Source organism: Manis pentadactyla, chromosome X, assembly GCF_030020395.1.
Source record: "Manis pentadactyla isolate mManPen7 chromosome X, mManPen7.hap1, whole genome shotgun sequence".
Lineage (NCBI taxonomy): Eukaryota > Metazoa > Chordata > Mammalia > Pholidota > Manidae > Manis > Manis pentadactyla.
Window position 1 is genome coordinate 85,665,567 of NC_080038.1, and position 18,357 is coordinate 85,683,923.

The 18,357-nt window shown below is 36.4% G+C and overlaps 1 protein-coding gene across 1 annotated transcript; it reads right to left on the reverse strand.

Annotated features, from left to right (window-relative positions):
• Positions 1 to 16,980: 16,980 nt before the first annotated feature.
• Positions 16,981 to 17,846, reverse strand: LOC118907250 (UPF0729 protein C18orf32 homolog). Its single transcript, XM_036875645.2, has one exon. It carries the CDS (start codon positions 17,831 to 17,833, stop codon positions 17,603 to 17,605), a length of 231 nt encoding a protein of 76 aa, XP_036731540.1. The 5' UTR covers positions 17,834 to 17,846; the 3' UTR covers positions 16,981 to 17,602.
• Between the last annotated feature and the right edge of the window lie 511 nt (positions 17,847 to 18,357).

Genomic DNA, 18,357 nt, shown 5'->3' on the forward strand with positions numbered 1-18,357 from the left:
AGAGAGATTCCCCTATGGTGACATCTTGCAAAACTATAGCACAATGTCATAACCAGAATATTGACATAGATACAGTAAAGATATAGAATATCTCCATCACCATAAAGATCCCCCCTGTTGTCCTTTTATAGCTGTATCCACCTGCTCCCCACCACTACCAATTGTGACCCCTGGCAACCATTAATCTGATCTCCATTTCTATAATTTTATCATTTCAAGAAAGTCATATAAATGGAATCATAGAGTATGCTAACTTCTGGAACTGGCTTTTTCCACTGAAAACACTTCTTTGTAGCTTTACCTAAGTTGTATTTATCGCTAGTTTATCATTCTTTTTTATTTATGAATTGTATTTTATGGTATGGATGTACCATGGTTCATTTGACCATTCACCCATTGAAGGACATTTGGGTTGTTTCCAGTATTTTGCTATTATTAATATAGCTTATGTGAATGTTTCTCTATAGATTTTTAAGTGAAGACAAGCCTTCCTTTCTCTGGGATAAAAGCCTAAGAGTGTAATTGCAGAGCCATATGATAGTTGCATATTTCGTTTTATAAATTGTTTTGGAGAAGGGTGATACCATTTCACATTCCAAAAAAAAAGTGAATGATCTAGTTTCTCTGTATCCTTCCCCAATAGTTTTTGCTGCCTCTATTATTTTATTTGCCATCCTGATAGATGTGTATCTATCCATATCCTCTGATTGATATCTCATTGTGGTTTCAATTTTCATTTCCTTAATGTTTAATGACACTGAACCTTTTTTCCATGTGTTTATTTGCCATCTGTATATGTTCTTTAGTGAAATTTCTGTTTATAGCTGTTTGCTCATTTTTAAATTGGATTGTTTGCTTTTTCTCTGATAATTTTTGAGAGGCCTTTATATACTCTAGATATTAATCTTTCACCTGCTTTGTGATTTAAAAGTATTTCTTTCAGTCTGTTGCTTGTCTTTTCATCCTCTTAATGGAGTATTTCTCAGAGCAAAATATTTTAATTAATTAAATTCAATTTACAAATTGTCCCTTTTATGGATTATGTTCTTGATGTCATGTCTAAAAGCCTTTTGCTTAGCCCTAGACTGGATATTTTCTCCAGGCTTTTTCTAAACATTTCATAATGTTTATTACATTTAAGTCCATGATCCATTTGTACACATATAGTATAAGATTTAGTTTGAAGGTTTTCTGTTTGTTTCCTTTTAGCCTGTGAATGTCCAATTGATCAGCACCATTTGTTGAAATGGCTATCTTTTTCTCATTGAGCTGCTTTTCCAACTTTGTGAAAAATCATTTGGACACACTTGTGTAGATATATCTGGGTTTTCTATGCTGTTCCATTAATCTATGTGTATTTCTCACTGCCAATACCACAGAGTCTTGATTGCTATACCTATTTAATGTCTTGAATTTGGGAAGAATATTTCCTTTGCTATTAAAATTGCTTTAGTTTTTCTAGTATGGAAATCATTTTAATGAACATGAATGTTATTCTAAGAAGTAAAAATAGTAAAGTGACTTGATTTATACTTTAAGGTTACTTCTTTTCCTACTGTACAGAAACTGAACTGTACGGGAAGATAGGAGTCCATTGTGATTGTGATAACATAGATGGATAAGGATGTAGCAGTAATGATGGATCAAGCATGTCAGATGTGAGGTACATATTGGAGGTAGACATGACAATATTTATTAATGAAATAGATGCTCTAGGGAGGGGAGAGAGGAAAAGGTATGAGTCAATAGTGACTCAATGATTTCTTCCCTCAATAACTAAGCTGACTTTGGTAGCATTTATTGAGATGACAGAGAGTGCAGGAAAACTTTTTCTTTTTTCTTTAAGTGGTGGGGGGCTGTGGGGAGTCAAGAGTTTCCTTTGAGTCTGCTGAGATTTAGCAATTAGACATCCCAAATAACCTCACTGTTATGCAAGTGGGAGCTCAGATGACAGATTTTGAGTAGAGAGGCCCACACTAAAATCATCACATTATGGATATTTATAGCTATGGGGATTAATGAGAACATCCAGGAAGAAAAATGATAAAAAAAGTAAAGACGGCCCAGGACTGAACACATGGCTGCACCAACATTTACTCTGAAAGGTCAGTACTGCAGAATGAGAAGAAATCATTGAGTATTTGTGAGGAATCACAGGAGACTGCAGTATCCAAAACATGGAGAGAAGACAACAGTATCTCAAGAACGTGAAAGTCATCAACTATGTTCATCACAGCATTTTTCATAATAGAAATTGGAAGTAACCTAAATGGCCATCAACAGTAAAACTGAAAGATAAATTGTGGTACATTATTACAATGAATTTCTATACATTATTTGAAATTGTTAACTCATAGCTAAATCTCAGAAACAAAATGTAGAGTAAAAAAGGCAAGTTAGAGAAATAAATTATAGTATGTTGTCACTTTTTATCATATTTCATACCTGTAAATCAGTATTATATAATGTTTCTGAATATACACATGTTTGATGAAAGAAATAATAAAATTACAAGTACAGAATTAAGTAGAATGGTATCCTACTGAAGGAAAGAAGAAAGCATATAAGGGGGAAATTTTAACTTATTTTTTATTATTTGAAGCAAATATGGAAAACATTAACGTTTATTTTATACAAGTGATGGGTATATAGGTTTCTGTTATATTATTCTTTCTACTGTCCTATATATTTAAAATATTTCATTTAAATAAGAATAAATAATGCTATGATAAGTATCATTCTAGATAAATCATTGTGAATATCCCTTCAAAGTATAGAATTCAAGTACATATGTAGAAACTTTCAATTATTTGTAATCATTTTCATCTCCCCAATTCAATATCATTTTTAGAGACTTGTTTCCATCGAATTTTTCCAAATTTTGACATAGATTTCACTAAAAGTACCTCATTAACAGTCAAAATGATCTACAGTGGAAATGAAGGCTAGGCAGCAAGCTAGCAAATTGGTTAAGTGGAGGTAAGAAAATTTCTACTGTAATCCCTCCTCTTTAATAATTTTGAGCTGAAGTTTTAGTTTCTGGATTTAAAATATCTATATATTATAGTAATAGTGTCTTCCTTATACCCATCTTTACATATTTTGGCTATTTTTCTTTACAGTTTCTACTACAAATTCCAGAACAGTGTTTACATATAGTGATTATGACAGAAACGTGCAACATGTTCTAGGCATTAATGGGTGGATTAAGATAAATGTTTGTTTATCATATTGTAGCTATACCCTTCTTTCATGAAAAACAAGTTTATTCTGAGTGTACTTTTTTTTTTTGCTTTTTTTTTTTGAGAGGGCATCTCTCATATTTATTGATCAAATGGTTGTTAACAACAATAGAATTCTGTATAGGGGAGTCAATGCTCAATGCACAATCATTAATCCACTTCAAGAATAATTTTCATCAGTCTCCAATCTTCTGAAGCATAACAAACAAGTTCTTACATGGTGAACAAATTCTTACGTAGTGAATAAGTTCTTACATGGTGAACAGTGCAAGGGAAGTCATCACAGAAACTTTCGGTTTTGATCACGCATTATGAACTACAAACAATCAGGTCAAATATGAATATTCGTTTGATTTTTATACTTGATTTATATGTGGATCCCACATTTCTCCCTTTGTTATTATTATTATTTTTATATAAATGCTGAAGTGGTAGGTAGATGCAAGATAAAGGTAGAAAACTTAGTTTAGTGTTGTAAGAGAGCAAATGTAGATGATCAGGTGTGTGCCTGTAGAATATGTGTTAATCCAAGCTAGACAAGGACAATAAAACATCCACGGATACAGAAGATTTCTCTCCAAACGGGGGGTGTTGAGGTTCTAAGCCTCACCTCTGTTGATCCCCAATTTCTCACCCGATGGCCCCCTGCGACTGTGCCTGTCTTAGGTTGTGCCTCCCTTGAGGAATCTTACCCGTCTCTGGCTAACCACTCATCTTCCGGAGCCATACAGGGAAATGTAAAGTTGGTAAGTGAGAGAGGAGCCATATTGTTTGAAAAGGTTAGCTTTTTACTTCTTTGCAGATTTATTCCCTGTGGCTTCTGGCCCAGCATTTGTCTTGAGGTATCTTTACCACTTGGAGGAATTATAATACTTGGTAAATTCGATATGAGACACGAATTCTATTTAAGGGTTGTAATTAGGAAGGAAGAAGAAAAGCTATAGAGGTAGCAGACGGAAGAAAACATGGGAAGATTGATTATTTCTTTGACATATCTTCTTGTAGAGTAACTTAAGCATGTATAGGTTTTAAACTACTAATTAAATAGCGCACACTCATTAACATAATAGGAATAAAGTTACATAACCAAAGCAGATCTATAATTACCAGCCATCTCCAGTGAAGCCAAGAAAACCAGTTAGGCACTCTAGGCATTTGTGAAAATTTGTCTATGATATGATGGATATTGTCCAACTGTACTTGAACAGTATGAGAGAAATCAGACAAATTAAAACAGCCCATTAATGGGAAATGTTCACATCCCATATGTTCTTTTAACAGTAGATAGTTTGTAGTTGTAAGCTTTTGGAGCGCTACAACTTGCACTTCTCCTAATTCATGGTTGAGTTCCAACAGTGTAGATCCAGTCAAATTTGTTGTTTTACTCTATGCACAGGCCAGCTTAGATATCTCCTTCTTCATTCCAATGGCAAGTCCAGGAACTGGTGGGATGAATGCAGCTACAACTGCAGCATCGCCTGGATCTTTGTTGAGGTTTTTTGATGATCATCTTCTGGTATGACTCTGCCAGAGAGTGCTGATGTTGGAAGTTCTTCTTCATATCGTATCTTAGTTCATTTTCTGGGTAGCCAAATTAGGCTTTGATCCTCTGTATAAACACAAACAGACCCTTTGCCCACACTTTGATCTGCCCGTTATACCATTGTGTAGAACTCATTGGAGGTCACCACACAGGAACTGCTTTTTTTTTTTTAAGATAAAGGAATATTATCAGAAAATTGTACCTCCATAGCCGATCATCTGACACCCTTTAAGTGATCAAAATTAAAGATATTTAAAGCATGCATTAATCGTTGATTTACAGTTAGTTTTATCCTATCATGGAGTAATCCCCCTTTTCTTTCTTTCTTTTTTTTTTTGTTATCATTAATCAACACTGACATGAAGAATATTCTGTTTACAAGGCTCTCCCCTATACGAGGTCCCCACTAAAAACCCCTTTACCGTCACTGTCCATCAGCATAGCTAAATGTTGTAGAATCACTACTTGTCTTATGTGTTGTACAGCCCTTCCCTTTCTCCCACCCCCCCCATGCATGCTGATCTTAATACCCCCCTTCTCCCTCTCCCCCTTCTCCCTCCCTACACACCCATCCTCCCCAGTCCCTTTCCCTTTGGTATCTGTTAGTCCATTCTTGGGTTCTGTGATTCTGCTGCTGTTTTGTTCCTTCAGTTTTTCCTTTGTTCTTATACTCCACAGATGAGTGAAATCGTTTGGTATTTCTCTTTCACAGGTTGGCTTATTTCACTGAGCATAATACCCTCCAGCTACATCCATGTTGCTGCAAATGGTAGGATTTTCCCTCTTCTTATGGCTGAGTAGTATTCCATTGTGTATATGTACCACTTCTTCTTTATCCATTCATCTACTGATGGACATTTAGGTTGTTTCCAATTCTTGGATATTGTAAGCAGTGCTGCGATAAACATAGGGATGCATCTGTCTTTCTCAATCTTGACTGCTGCATTCTTAGGGTAAATTCCTAGGAGTGGAATTCCGGGGTCAAATGGTAAGTCTGTTTTGAGCATTTTGATGAACCTCTATATTGCTTTCCACAATGGTTGAACTAGTTTACATTCCCACCAGCAGTGTAGGAGGGTTCCCCTTTCTCCACAGCGTCGCCAACATTTGTTGTTCTTTGTCTTTTGGATGGTGTGAGGTGATACCACATTGTAGTTTTAATTTGCATTTCTCTTATAATTAGTGATGCGGAGCATCTTTTCATGTGTCAGATGGCCATCTGTATTTCTTTTCTGTAGAACTGTCTGTTCAGTTCTTCTGCCCATTTTTTAATTGGATTATTTGCTTTTTGTTTGTTTAGGTGTGTGAGGTCTTTATATATTTTGGACGTCAAGCCTTTAACGGGTCTGTCATTTACAAATATATTCTCCCGTACTGTAGGATTCCTTTTTGTTCTATTGATGGTGTCTTTTGCTGTACAGAAGCTTTTCAGCTTAATATAGTCCCACTTGTTCATTTTTGCTGTTGTATTCCTTGCCTGGGGAGATATGTTCAAGAAGAAGTTGCTCATGTTTATGTCTAAGAGGTTTTTGCCTATGTTTTCTTCCACGAGTTTAATGGTTTCATGGCTTACATACAGGTCTTTGATCCATTTTGAATTTACTTTTGTATATGGGGTTAGACAATGGTCCAGTTTCATTTTCCTGCATGTAGCTGTCCAGTTTTGCCAGCACCACCTGTTGAAGAGACTGTCATTTTGCCATTGTATGTCCATGGCTCCTCTATCAAATATTAGTTGACCATATATATTTGGGTTAATGTCTGGAGTCTCTAGTCTGTTCCACTGGTCTGTGGCTCTGTTCTTGTGCCAGTACCAAATTATCTTGATTACTATGGCTTTATAGTAGAGCTTGAAATTGGGGTGTGAGATAACCCCTACTTTATTCTTCTTTCTCAGGATTGCTTTGGGTATTTGGGGTCTTTGGTGTTTCCATATGAATTTTTGAATTATTTGTTCCAGTTCATTGAAGAATGTTGCTGGTAATTTGATAGGGATTGCATCAAATCTGTATATTGCTTTAGGCAGGATGGCCATTTTGACGATATTAATTCTTCCTAGCCATGAGCATGGGATGAGTTTCCATCTGTTAGTGTCCCCTTTAATTTCTCTTAAGAGTGACTTGTAGTTTTTCAGAGTATAGGTCATTCACTTCTTGGTTATATTTATTCTTAGGTAGTTTATTCTTTTTGATGCAATAGTGAATGGAATAGTTTTCCTGATTTCTCTTTCTATTGGTTCATTGTTAGTGTATAGGAAAGCCACAGATTTCTGTGTGTTAATTTTGTATCCTGCAACTTTGCTCTATTCCAATATCAGTTCTAGTAGTTTTGGTGTGGAGTCTTTAGGGTTTTTTATGTACAGTATCATGTCATCTGCAAATAGTGACAGTTTATCTTCTTCTTTACCTATCTGGATTCCTTGTATTTCCTTGTTTTGTCTGATTGCCGTGGCTAGGACCTCCAGCATTATGTTAAAGAGCTGGGGGGAGAGTGGACATCCCTGTCTACTTCCCGATCTCAGAGGAAAAGATTTCAGCTTCTCGCTGTTCAGTATAATATTGTCTGTGGGTTTATGATATATGGCCTTTATTATGTTGAGGTACTTGCCCTCTATTCCCATTTTGCTGAGAGTTTTTATCATGAATGCATGTTGAATTTTGTCTAATGCTTTTTCAGCATCTATGGAGATGATCATGTGGTTTTTGTCTTTCTTTTTGTTGATGTGGTGGATGATGTTGATGGACTTTCGAATGTTGTACCATCCTTGCATTGCTGGGATGAAACCCACTTGGTCATGGTGTATGATCCTTTTGATATACTGTTGAATTCGGTTTGCTAATATTTTATTAAGTATTTTTGCATCTACATTCATCAGGAATATTGGTCTGTAATTTTCTTTTTTGGCAGGGTCTTTGCCTGGTTTTGGTATTAGGGTGACGTTGGCTTCATAAAATGAGTTTGGGAGTATTCCCTCCTCTTCTATTTTTTGGAAAACTTTAAGGAGAATGGGTATTATGTCTCCTCTGTGTGTCTGATAAAATTGCGAGGTAAATCCGTCCAGCCTGGGTGTTTTGTTCTTGGGTAGTTTTTTGATTACCGTTTCAATTTCTTTGCTCGTAATTGGTTTGTTTAACTTTTGTGTTTCTTCCTTGGTCAGTCTTGGAAGGTTGTATTTTTCTAGGAAGTTGTCCACTTCTTCTAGGTTTTCCAGCTTGTTTGCATAAAGGTTTTCATAGTAGTTTTTAATAATTCTTTGCATTTCTGTGGAGTCTGTCGTGAGTTTTCCGTTCTCATTTGTGATTCTGTTGATTTGTGTTGATTCTCTTTTTCTCTTAATAAGTTTGGCTAGAGGCTTATCTATTTTGTTTATTTACTCAAAGAACCAGTGCTTGGTTTCACTGATTTTTGCTATTGTTTTATTCTTCTCAATTTTGTTTATTTCTTCTCTGATCTTTATTATGTCCCTCCTTCTGCTGACTTTAGGGCTCATTTGTTTTTCTTTCTCCAATTTTGACAATTGTGATGTCAGACTATTCATTTGGGATTTTTCTTGCTTCTTCAGGTGTGCCTGGATCGCTATATACTTTCCTCTTAATTCTGCTTTTGCTGCATCCCACAGAAGTTGGGGCTTTGTGTTGTTGTTGTCATTTGTTTCTATATATTCCTTGATCTCTATTTTAATTTGTTCATTGATCCATTGATTATTTAGGAGCATGTTGTTAAGCCTCCATGTGTTTGTGAGCCTTTTTGTTTCCTTTGTAGAATTTATTTCTTGTTTTATACCTTTGTTGTCTTAAAAGTTCGTTGGTAGAATTTCAATATTTTGGATTTTGCTTAAGCTCTTTTTGTGGGCTAGTATGTGGTCTATTCTGGAGAATATTCCATGTGCACTTGCGAAGAATGTATATCCTGTTGCTTTTGGATGTAGAGTTCTATAGATGTCTATTAGGTCCATTTGCTCTACTGTGTTGTTCAGTGCTTCCATGTCCTTACTTATTTTCTGCCTGGTGGATCTATCCTTTGGGGTGAGTGGTGTGTTGAAGTCTCCTAGAATGAATGCATTGCAGTCTATTTCCCCCTTTAGTTCTGTTAGTATTTGCTTCACATATGCTGGTGCTCCTGTGTTGGGTGCATATATATTTAGAATGATTATATCCTCTTGTTGGTCTGAGCCCTTTATCATTATGTAGTGTCCTTCTTTATCTCTTGTTACTTTCTTTGTTTTGAAGTCTATTTTGTCTGATATTAGTAGTGCAACCCCTGCTTTCTTCTCGCTGTTGTTTGCCAGAAATGTTTTTCCATCCCTTGACTTTTAGTCTGTACATGTTTTTGGGTTTGAGGTGTGTTTCTTGTAAGCAGCATATAGATGGGTCTTGCTTTTTTATCCATTCTATTACTCTGTGTCTTTTCATTGGTGCGTTCAGTCCATTTACATTTAGGGTGACTATTGAAAGATATGTACTTATTGCCATTGCAGGCATTAAATTTGTGGTTACCAAAGGTTCAAGGTTAGCCTCTTTAGTATCTTACTGCCTAACTTAGCTTGCTTATTGAGCTGTTATATACACTGCTGGAGATTCTTTTCTTCTCTCCCTTCTTATTCCTCCTCCTCCATTCTTCATATGTTGGGTGTTTTGTTCTGTGCTCTTTCTAGGGGTGCTCCCATCTTGAGCAGTCCCTGTAAGATGTCCTGTAGTGGTGGTTTGTGGAAAGCAAATTCCCTCAGCTTTTGCTTGTCTGGGAATTGTTTAATCCTGCCGTCATATTTAAATGATAGTCGTTCTGGGTACAGTATCCTTGGTTGAAGGCCCTTCTGTTTCATTGCATTAAATATATCATGCCATTCTCTTCTGGCCTGTAGGGTTTCTGTCGAGAAGTCTGATGTTAGCCTGATGGGTTTTCCTTTATAGGTGACCTTTTTCTCTCTAGCTGCCTTTAAAACTCTTTCCTTGTCCTTGATCTTTGCCATTTTAATTATTATGTGTCTTGGTGTTGTCCTCCTTGGATCCTTTCTTTTGGGGGTTCTGTGTATTATTTCCTCCCCCAGTTTGGGGAAGTTTTCAGCAATTATTTCTTCCGAGATACTTTCATCCCTTTTCCTCTCTGTTCTTCTTCTGGTACCCCTATAATACGGATATTTTTCCTTTAGAATTGGTCACACAATTCTCTTAGTATTGTTTCATTCCTGGAGATCCTTTTATCTCTCTCTATGTCAGCTTCTATGCGTTCCTTTTCTCTGGTTTCAATTGCATCCATGACCTCTTGCATCTTATCCATTCTGCTTATATATCCTTCCAGAGTTTGTTTCATTTCTGTAATCTCCTTTCTGGCATCTGTGATCTCCATCTGAACTTCATCCCGTTTCTCTTGTGTATTTCTCTGCATCTCTGTCAGCATGTTTATGATTTTTATTTTGAATTCTTTGTCAGGAAGACTGGCTAGGTCTGTCTACTTCTTTGGTGTTACTGTTATATTGGTTTGCCTGTAATTTTGTCTTTTCAAGGTGATAATAATAGTTTGCAGAGCTGGGATGAGTGACGGCTAGAAGAACTGCCCTTCTTGTTGGTTTGTGGCCTTCCTCTCCTGGGAGAACAGCGACCTCTAGCGGCTTGTGCTGGGCAGCTGCACTTAGTCAGGGCTTCTGCTTCCTGCCGGGCTGCTATGGAGTTGATCTCCGCTGTTGCTGTGGGTGTGGCCTGGATTTTGCAGCTGCTCCAAAGTGGTGGAGTCGCGTTGTGGGGGCAGCGGTCGGGAGGCTGTCCTGCAGCCCAGGGGATTATGGTGCCCAGATATCCCCGGATTCCCTACCCCTGGATTAAGTGTCCTGTCCTGCCCCTTTAAGACTTCCATAAAGCACCCACCAAAACAAAAAACAACGAACACACACACAAAAAAAATAAATTAAAAAAATAAATAAATGCCCACTAGTTTTTCTTTATTCTCCGGCGCCAGCCTCTGGCATCTGCTCACCGGTCTTGCTGCCCTGTTTCCCTAGTATTGGGGTCCCTATCCCTTTAAGACTTCCAAAAAGCACTTGCCATAACAAAACAACAACAACAACAACAACAAAAATGGCCGCTCACTTTTCTTTTGTTCTCCGGTGCCAGCCTCTGATACCCGCTCGCTGGTCTTGCTGCCCTGTTTCCCTAGTATTGGGGTCCCTGTCCCTTTAAGACTTCCAGAAAGCACTCACCTCAACAAAACAACAACAACAACAACAACAACAAAAAATGGCCACTCGCTTTTCTTATGTCCTCCGGCGCCAGGCCTCCAGTACCTGCTCACCGTTCTTGCTGCCCTGTTTCCCTAGTATCCAGGGCCATGCGCATGCACTGTGTCTGCGCTCTGGTGCGGATGGCTGGGGCTGGTTGTTCAGCAGTCCTGGGCTCCGTCTCCCTCCCGCTCTGCCTGCTCTTCTCCCGCTGGGAGCTGGGAGGAGGGGTGCTTGGGTCCCGTGGGGCTGGGGCTTGTATCTTACCCCCTTCTCGAGGTGCTGGGTTCTTGCAGGTGTGGGTGTGGTCTGAGTGTTGTCCTGTGTCCTCTGGTCTTTATTCTAGGAAGAGTTGTCTTTGTTATATTTTCATAGATATATGTGGTTTTGGGAGGAGATTTCCTCTGCTCTACTCACGCAGCCATCTTGGCTCCGCCCTCTGTGGTAAAGTATGTGCTCTTAAATTTTATCAAGTGTTTTTTCTTCATCAATTTAAGTAGTCATATGATTTTTCTTCTATAATCTGTTAATGTGTTAATTTGTATCATTTGATTTTTAATATTAATCTTGTTTTCTTGGAATAAACAATTTATTTTGATTTATTATTCTTTCTATTTATTCCTATATTATTTTGGCTAACACTATGTTTGGAATCTTTTGGTTGGTCAATATTCATGATGGAGATTGTCCTGAACCTTTTCCTTCTCATGATACCTTTGTCAGGATTTGATATCAAGGTAATGCTGTGTTTTTAAAACTAAGTAGGGAGCATTTCCTCTCCTTCCATATTCTGGAATAGTTTATGTAACATTGATATTTCTCCTTTATATATTTGGAAATCTTTACCAGGGAGATGCCCTATCTGTATCTAGAGTTACTTTGTTCATAGTTTTAGTCATTTTTAAAAACTTTGTTGTAGAAAGTTTTTATTTTGGGTAGGTTGCATATCCAATTCAGCACAATGAGGAAAGTCTTCTGTTTATTTGAATTTACCAAGGCATATGGATACCTGGAGAGCTCATTCCATTTAATACCATGAGGACAAACCCTACATCACTCCAGTTGACCAACCTATGTGGGGTGTACAGACAGCCTACAATAGCCAGAATATGCCTGTTTTCATTAAAGTCAGTGAAGCTATCAAACTATAACAGATTCAGCTTATGATGACTAATTATCTTATTAAGGAATAATTGATGATGACTTGGAAGAGGATAATCCTCCATAGCGAATTTGCTAATTTTGCCTCTGGTTGGTAAATGGGATAAAATGTCTGGCAAGAAAAATGGTTTAAATGGCTGACTAGGTTATAAGCTACCTACAGACTTTAATTATCTCCCATTTCTCTCCTGTTAAGTATAATGGACAATTGACCTTAGAAAATAAAGTTAATTTCTCTTAAAAATTCATATCCATTAGAATTCTGTTTCATCAAAAACATTTTTTCTATAGCATTTCTAAACCACTGGAAACCTATTATCTATATGTGGAACATATTTAGAGTAATATAAGGCATAATGATGCAACCACCTACAAACATTAAAAAGTATTATCATAATAATTAAAATAAATCCAACTGAAAATCTGCTTTGCATAAGCCCAAAAACAGTTAATTACTTGCTGCTAGAGTATAAATGTTTTAAAGGTAATGATAAGGATACTATTCTTTACTTAGCTCTATTTCACAGAGCATGCAATCCTGTTTTAAAGAAACATTTTCTGTTTAGTTTACAGGTTGTGGTTTACAATACCAACATTTACATAGATTAATGAAAAAGTCAGGTACAAAACTAATACACAGAAATCTGTTGCACTCCTTTACACTAAAATGAACTAGCAGAAAAAGAAATTAGGAAAACAATTCCATTCACAATTGCATCAAAAAGAATAAAATACCTAGGAATAAACCTAACCAAGGAAGTGAAAGATCTTTACACTGAACACTACAAGACACTCTTAAGAGAAATTAGAGAGGACACAACCAAATGGAAACTCATACCATGCTCTTGGCTAGGAATAATTAATATTGTCAAAATGGCCATCCTGCCTAAAGCAATCTACAGATTCAATGCCATCTCTATCAAAATCCAACAGCATTCTTCAATGAACTGGAACAAATAGTGTTAAAATTCATATGGAACCACCAAAGACTCCGAATAGCCAAAGCAATCCTGAGAAGGTAGAATAAAGCAGGGGAATCTCCCTTCCCAACTTCAAGCTCTACTACAAAGATGCAGTAATTGAGTCAATTTTGTACTGGCACAAGAACAGACCCACAGACCAGTGGAACAGAATAGAGAGTCCAGATATTAACCCAAACATATATGGTCAATTAATATACGATAAAGGAGCCATGGATATACAATGGGGAAATGACAGCCTCTTCAACAGCTTGTGTTTCAAAACTGGACAGCTACATGTAAGAGAATGAAACTGGATTATTGTCTAACCCCATAGACAAAAGTAAACTCAAAATGGATCAAATACCTGAATGTAAGTCATGAAACCATAAAACTCTTAGATAAAAACATAGGCAAAAATCTCTTGGACATAAACATGAGCAACTTCTTCATGAACATATCTCCCCAGGCAAGGGAAACAAAAACAAAAATGAGTAAGTGGGACTATATCAAGCTGAAAAGCTTCTGTACAGCAAAGGACACCATCAATAGAACAATAAGGCATCCTACAGTATTGGAGAATATATTCATAAATGGCAGATCCGATAAAGGGTTGACGTCTAAAATATATAAAGAGCTCACGTACCTCAACAAACAAAAAGCAAATAATCCAATTAAAAAAATGGGCACAGGATCTGAACAGACACTTGTCCAAAGAAGAAATTCAGATGGCCAACAGACACATGAAAAGATACTCCACATCACTAATCATCAGGGAAATGCAAATTAAAACCACAATGAGATATCACCTCACACCAGTAAGGATTGCCACCATCCAAAAGACAAACAACAACAAATGTTGGCGAGGTTGTGGAGAAAGGGGAACCCTCCTACACTGTTGGCAGGAATGTAAATTAGTTCAACCATTGTGGAAATCAGTATGTAGTTTCCTCAAAAAAACTAAAAATAGAAACACCATTTGACTTAGGAGTTCTACTCCTAGGAATTTACCCTAAGAATGCAGCAGCCCCATTTGAAAACATATGCACCCCTATTTTTATTGCAGCACTATTTACAATAACCAAGAATGGGAACAACCTAAGTGTCCATCAGTAGATGAATGGATAAAGAAGATGTGGTACATATACCCAATGGAATATTTTTCAGCCATAAGAAGAAAACAAATCCTACCATTTGCAACAATATGGATGGAGCTAGAGGGTATTATGCTCAGTGAAATAAGCCAGGTGGAGAAAGACAAGTACCAAATAATTTCACTCATATGTGGAGTATAAGAACAAAGAAAAACTGAAGGAACAAAACAGCAGCACAATCACAGAACCCAAAAATGGACTAACAGTTACCAAAGAGAAAGGGACTGGGGAGGATGGGTGGGAAGGGAGGGATAAGGGGAGCATAGAAGAAAGGGAGCATTACAATTAGCATGTATAATGTGAGGGGCAGGCACGGGGGTAGGCTGCACAACACAGAGAAGACAAGTAGTGATTCTACAGCATCTTATGCTGATAGACAGTGACTGCAATGGGATATGTGGGGGGAATTTGGTGATGGGGGGAGTCTAGTAAACATAATGTTCCTCATGTAATTGTGCATTAATGATACCAAAATAAAAATAAATAAAAAAGTGTTCTATCTTGTTGGTACTTCTAATAAGAATATATTTTTCTCAACATTGTTCTTTGATCCTGTTATTTATTCTTACCTGATGCTTAGATATACAATAACACTGATGAGTTTGCTGTACCTTAGCTATTTAACCTTGCACTCTTTGTTGATAAATGGATGAGACTTTAGGTCAAACAGATTTTTTTAGTTTGATCAAACTCTTGACTAATGGAAAGCCTGATGTTTGAATATTTTGACAATTCTCAAAGTTAATTTAGCCAAGATAAAACCCATTTCATGGTTTATGATCTCTCTACTTCCCTCAGAGATAAGGAAGGGAGAATAAAATATTTATACACCTTAGGTATATGCTAGGCATTTAACTCTACATATATTCTCTAATTTAGAGTCCAAAATAAATGTATTATGTGGTTATTTAATTCATGTTTTTTCATAAGAGTAAATGGGAGAGGTACAGAGTGATTGAATAACATGTCCAATATGATACAACTGACTCCACAGTCTATGTTCTTCACACTGCATCTCACTGCCTCTCATGACATAGATCGCCATAAGCAGGACGACTATGAACTTGGAATGCTTTTTTCCTCAAACAAGTTAAGCTTAAGTGGTGTTTCTGATTTTTCTTATTGGCCTTTTTAAAGAAAAGATCTTCAGAAACTATATCAGTCGTATTCTGCTGCTGTGGTTCATGTACAGTTTCTAGCAATTATCTACTACTATCAAATAATGCTTCATTCTTTAGAATTTCTACCTTTCCTTTAAGATATTAAAGTATTTAGGATATAGAATTAAAAATATCAAAACATTCAAGATGTAGGCAGGCAAGGGAACCTCAAATTTTGTCACCCTTTTCTTTACTATGAGTAATTTCTACATATGAAGTTTCTAATCTAACATCATATTTTTCCTTTCTTCAGTGACCCCAAATTTATGTAAATTAAATCTTTTATATTTTAAGTTTGCCCTTCAGCACAAAAGAGAGTAGTATAATTTTAATAGATTTAATAAAATAATTTCAACACTATGAAACAATCCAACCAAAAATAATTAACAGCCATATTTTAATTTGACCATTTTTCCATCTTATAAAAAAGTGGGAGAAGGATAGGTATTATGTGGTATTGTAAGGTGAAGAGGCTTGGTTAATATTAAACAAGGAATATGATATCAACTCTCTTCATTGTATATTTTGTGATCTAGTTAAAATTAAATTAAATTAAAATCTGAAAAATTTTCTATTTTCTATATTCTTGGGGGAAAAGAAGCAGAAGGAGGAACTAGCTCTTTAGAGGAAAAGATACGGTCTAGATTATAATAAGGTTTGGAGACAAAATAAACATCCTGTTATTAACCTGATAATTATGGAATGCCAGAGCAAACTGCAGGCGGACCAGCAAACTGCAGGCGAAACAGACTAAGATGTTTTGATCTAATTTAGGCATCCTGCCCCTATTCACCTTCACACTGGACCCCTGACCATAACTGCTGCTACCCTATTAATTACTGCCACAGGTTTCTCATACCCATTTACCTTGGACTATGCCCTCACTCCTGTACCTGGTAGTACAAGAGTGGAAAAACAGTCCACTTATAGGCTTGTATGGAATGGGTGGATCCTTGCCCTGGTCCTGAAGTAGAGTGTGCTCCTACTATCTCATTATTTTGGAGGCCATAAGAGCCTATTTGTAGTCCGGATCTAAAACTATACTTCACATAAAGCATGCAACAGAAGTAGCTAAAGAACATTTGTACCATTGGTAATCATACCAATACTTTGTATTGAGTGTTTATTGTGTGTAAAGCACTATTTTAAGTGCCTCATAAACCATTCTTACATTTAATCCTTACAACAATTCCCTGAGGTAGCTGTTATTATCTTACCTTTACAGATGAAAATACGACCCTTAAAGATTTTAAGTAACTTCTGTAAGACTAAAAACCTAGTAAGTGGTAGAACCATAATTCAAACCTAGGTTTTTTGACTTCATAGGTTAGCTTTTAGCCATTATGCGACACTGTCTCCTTTCTAAATTGTGACTGTAGAATGGGATTCAACCTATTTATAACTTGCATAGGATTAAGAAAATCAAGTTTTCCAGAGCTTTATTTTTCAAAAGATTATCTTGAACCAAATGAAAGTTCTGACATTAGTTGAGAAAAAACAAGGCATTAATCAAAACATTAGTGGAAGCTGTATTCTATTTATTTGAAAGATTTTTTTTGCAAGCTGAACTGCATATTTAATAATTTTGTAGGAAGAGAAGGAATGCATCAAGGATTATAATTTTATAATATACATTAGACATTTATGTAAAAGATGTTACATTTTTCAAAGAATTTCTCCCATTTCCCTGTTTTTTCTATCTTCCTCAGAGCAATAAAACAGTCATTACAATTCTCATAGCTAAGTGCTCCGTTGTGTTAGACAGGAATTTTATATTTGTGTTTCAAGTCATTCTCATCTCCAAAACTCTTTCATTTCACTGCATTGTTTCACAGTAAAATTATACTCCACTCAAATTTGAAGAGCCTCAATAAAAGCTGGAAAGCCAAGAATTGTTAGGTACTGATTGTAAGTGTCTTCTGGCACAAAGCTTCTACTTATTCATATTAAAACTGAAATAGCAATGAACGCTACCTTAATGAAAAAGGAACTCAGGAATTAAATATAATTAAATATATTTTAAGTAAACTTCCCTATTAGTGTCAGGTAAATATCTAAACTATCTACCCCCAATTCTGGTCTCAGAGGAAAAGGTCACAGACAACTACAAACAAGGCGCTTCAAATTATCAGGTCCATTTTTAAAACAATGAGATCCTTTGGGACAATCACTTTAGTCTTTCTTTTTATCAGAGATTTCTGTTGGTCCTTTTGTTGGTAATCCATTTACGTCTGTACCCTTATAGTCTACTTTGCCTTTGTTTTTATCATTGCATTCTTGTAAAGCTTTTCTAGGCCACACTCGACTAATGAAGGGAGAAATCAGATGGTATATGCATGGCTCCAGGAATTTTTTGTAGATCCAGAGTAGAACCTGAATGACGATGCAGGGAGTGCACACCATGGGTCCAGGCTTGAGCTCCGTGAGAGCGCAGGCGGGCGGCGAGATGCAGAGCGCTGGGCTAAGCTAGCCCGCTAGGGTCGGTCAGCATGACCTGTGCGGGAGCCTGCGGAGCAGCCGGCCTGAAAGATTTTTTTTTAAATGACTGCCTAGAATACTAATATAAAAGCAGAAGTATAAAAATCAAAATGGTTCTTTCTGTGTAACAGTGTAATATCACTTACCTTTCCTATGGAAGATATACTATTTAAATATATATATATATATATAAAAGATTTGTACACATGCACACATAGAGTCCATTTATTTTGTATTCATTTTCAATTTTGTAAGATTATAGAAATAGAAAGTGCCAGCCATTTGAGTGATATACGTGTTTAAATACCAGAACAACATTAAAACTTCAACTATGTCTTTAACTATAAAGATGCATTCCTGAATATTGAAATCTTCATGATGGACATGCCCAGTAAGATATACCTCTTTATTCTATGACTTTTAAAGACTCTGTAAATTAGTTGAATTGT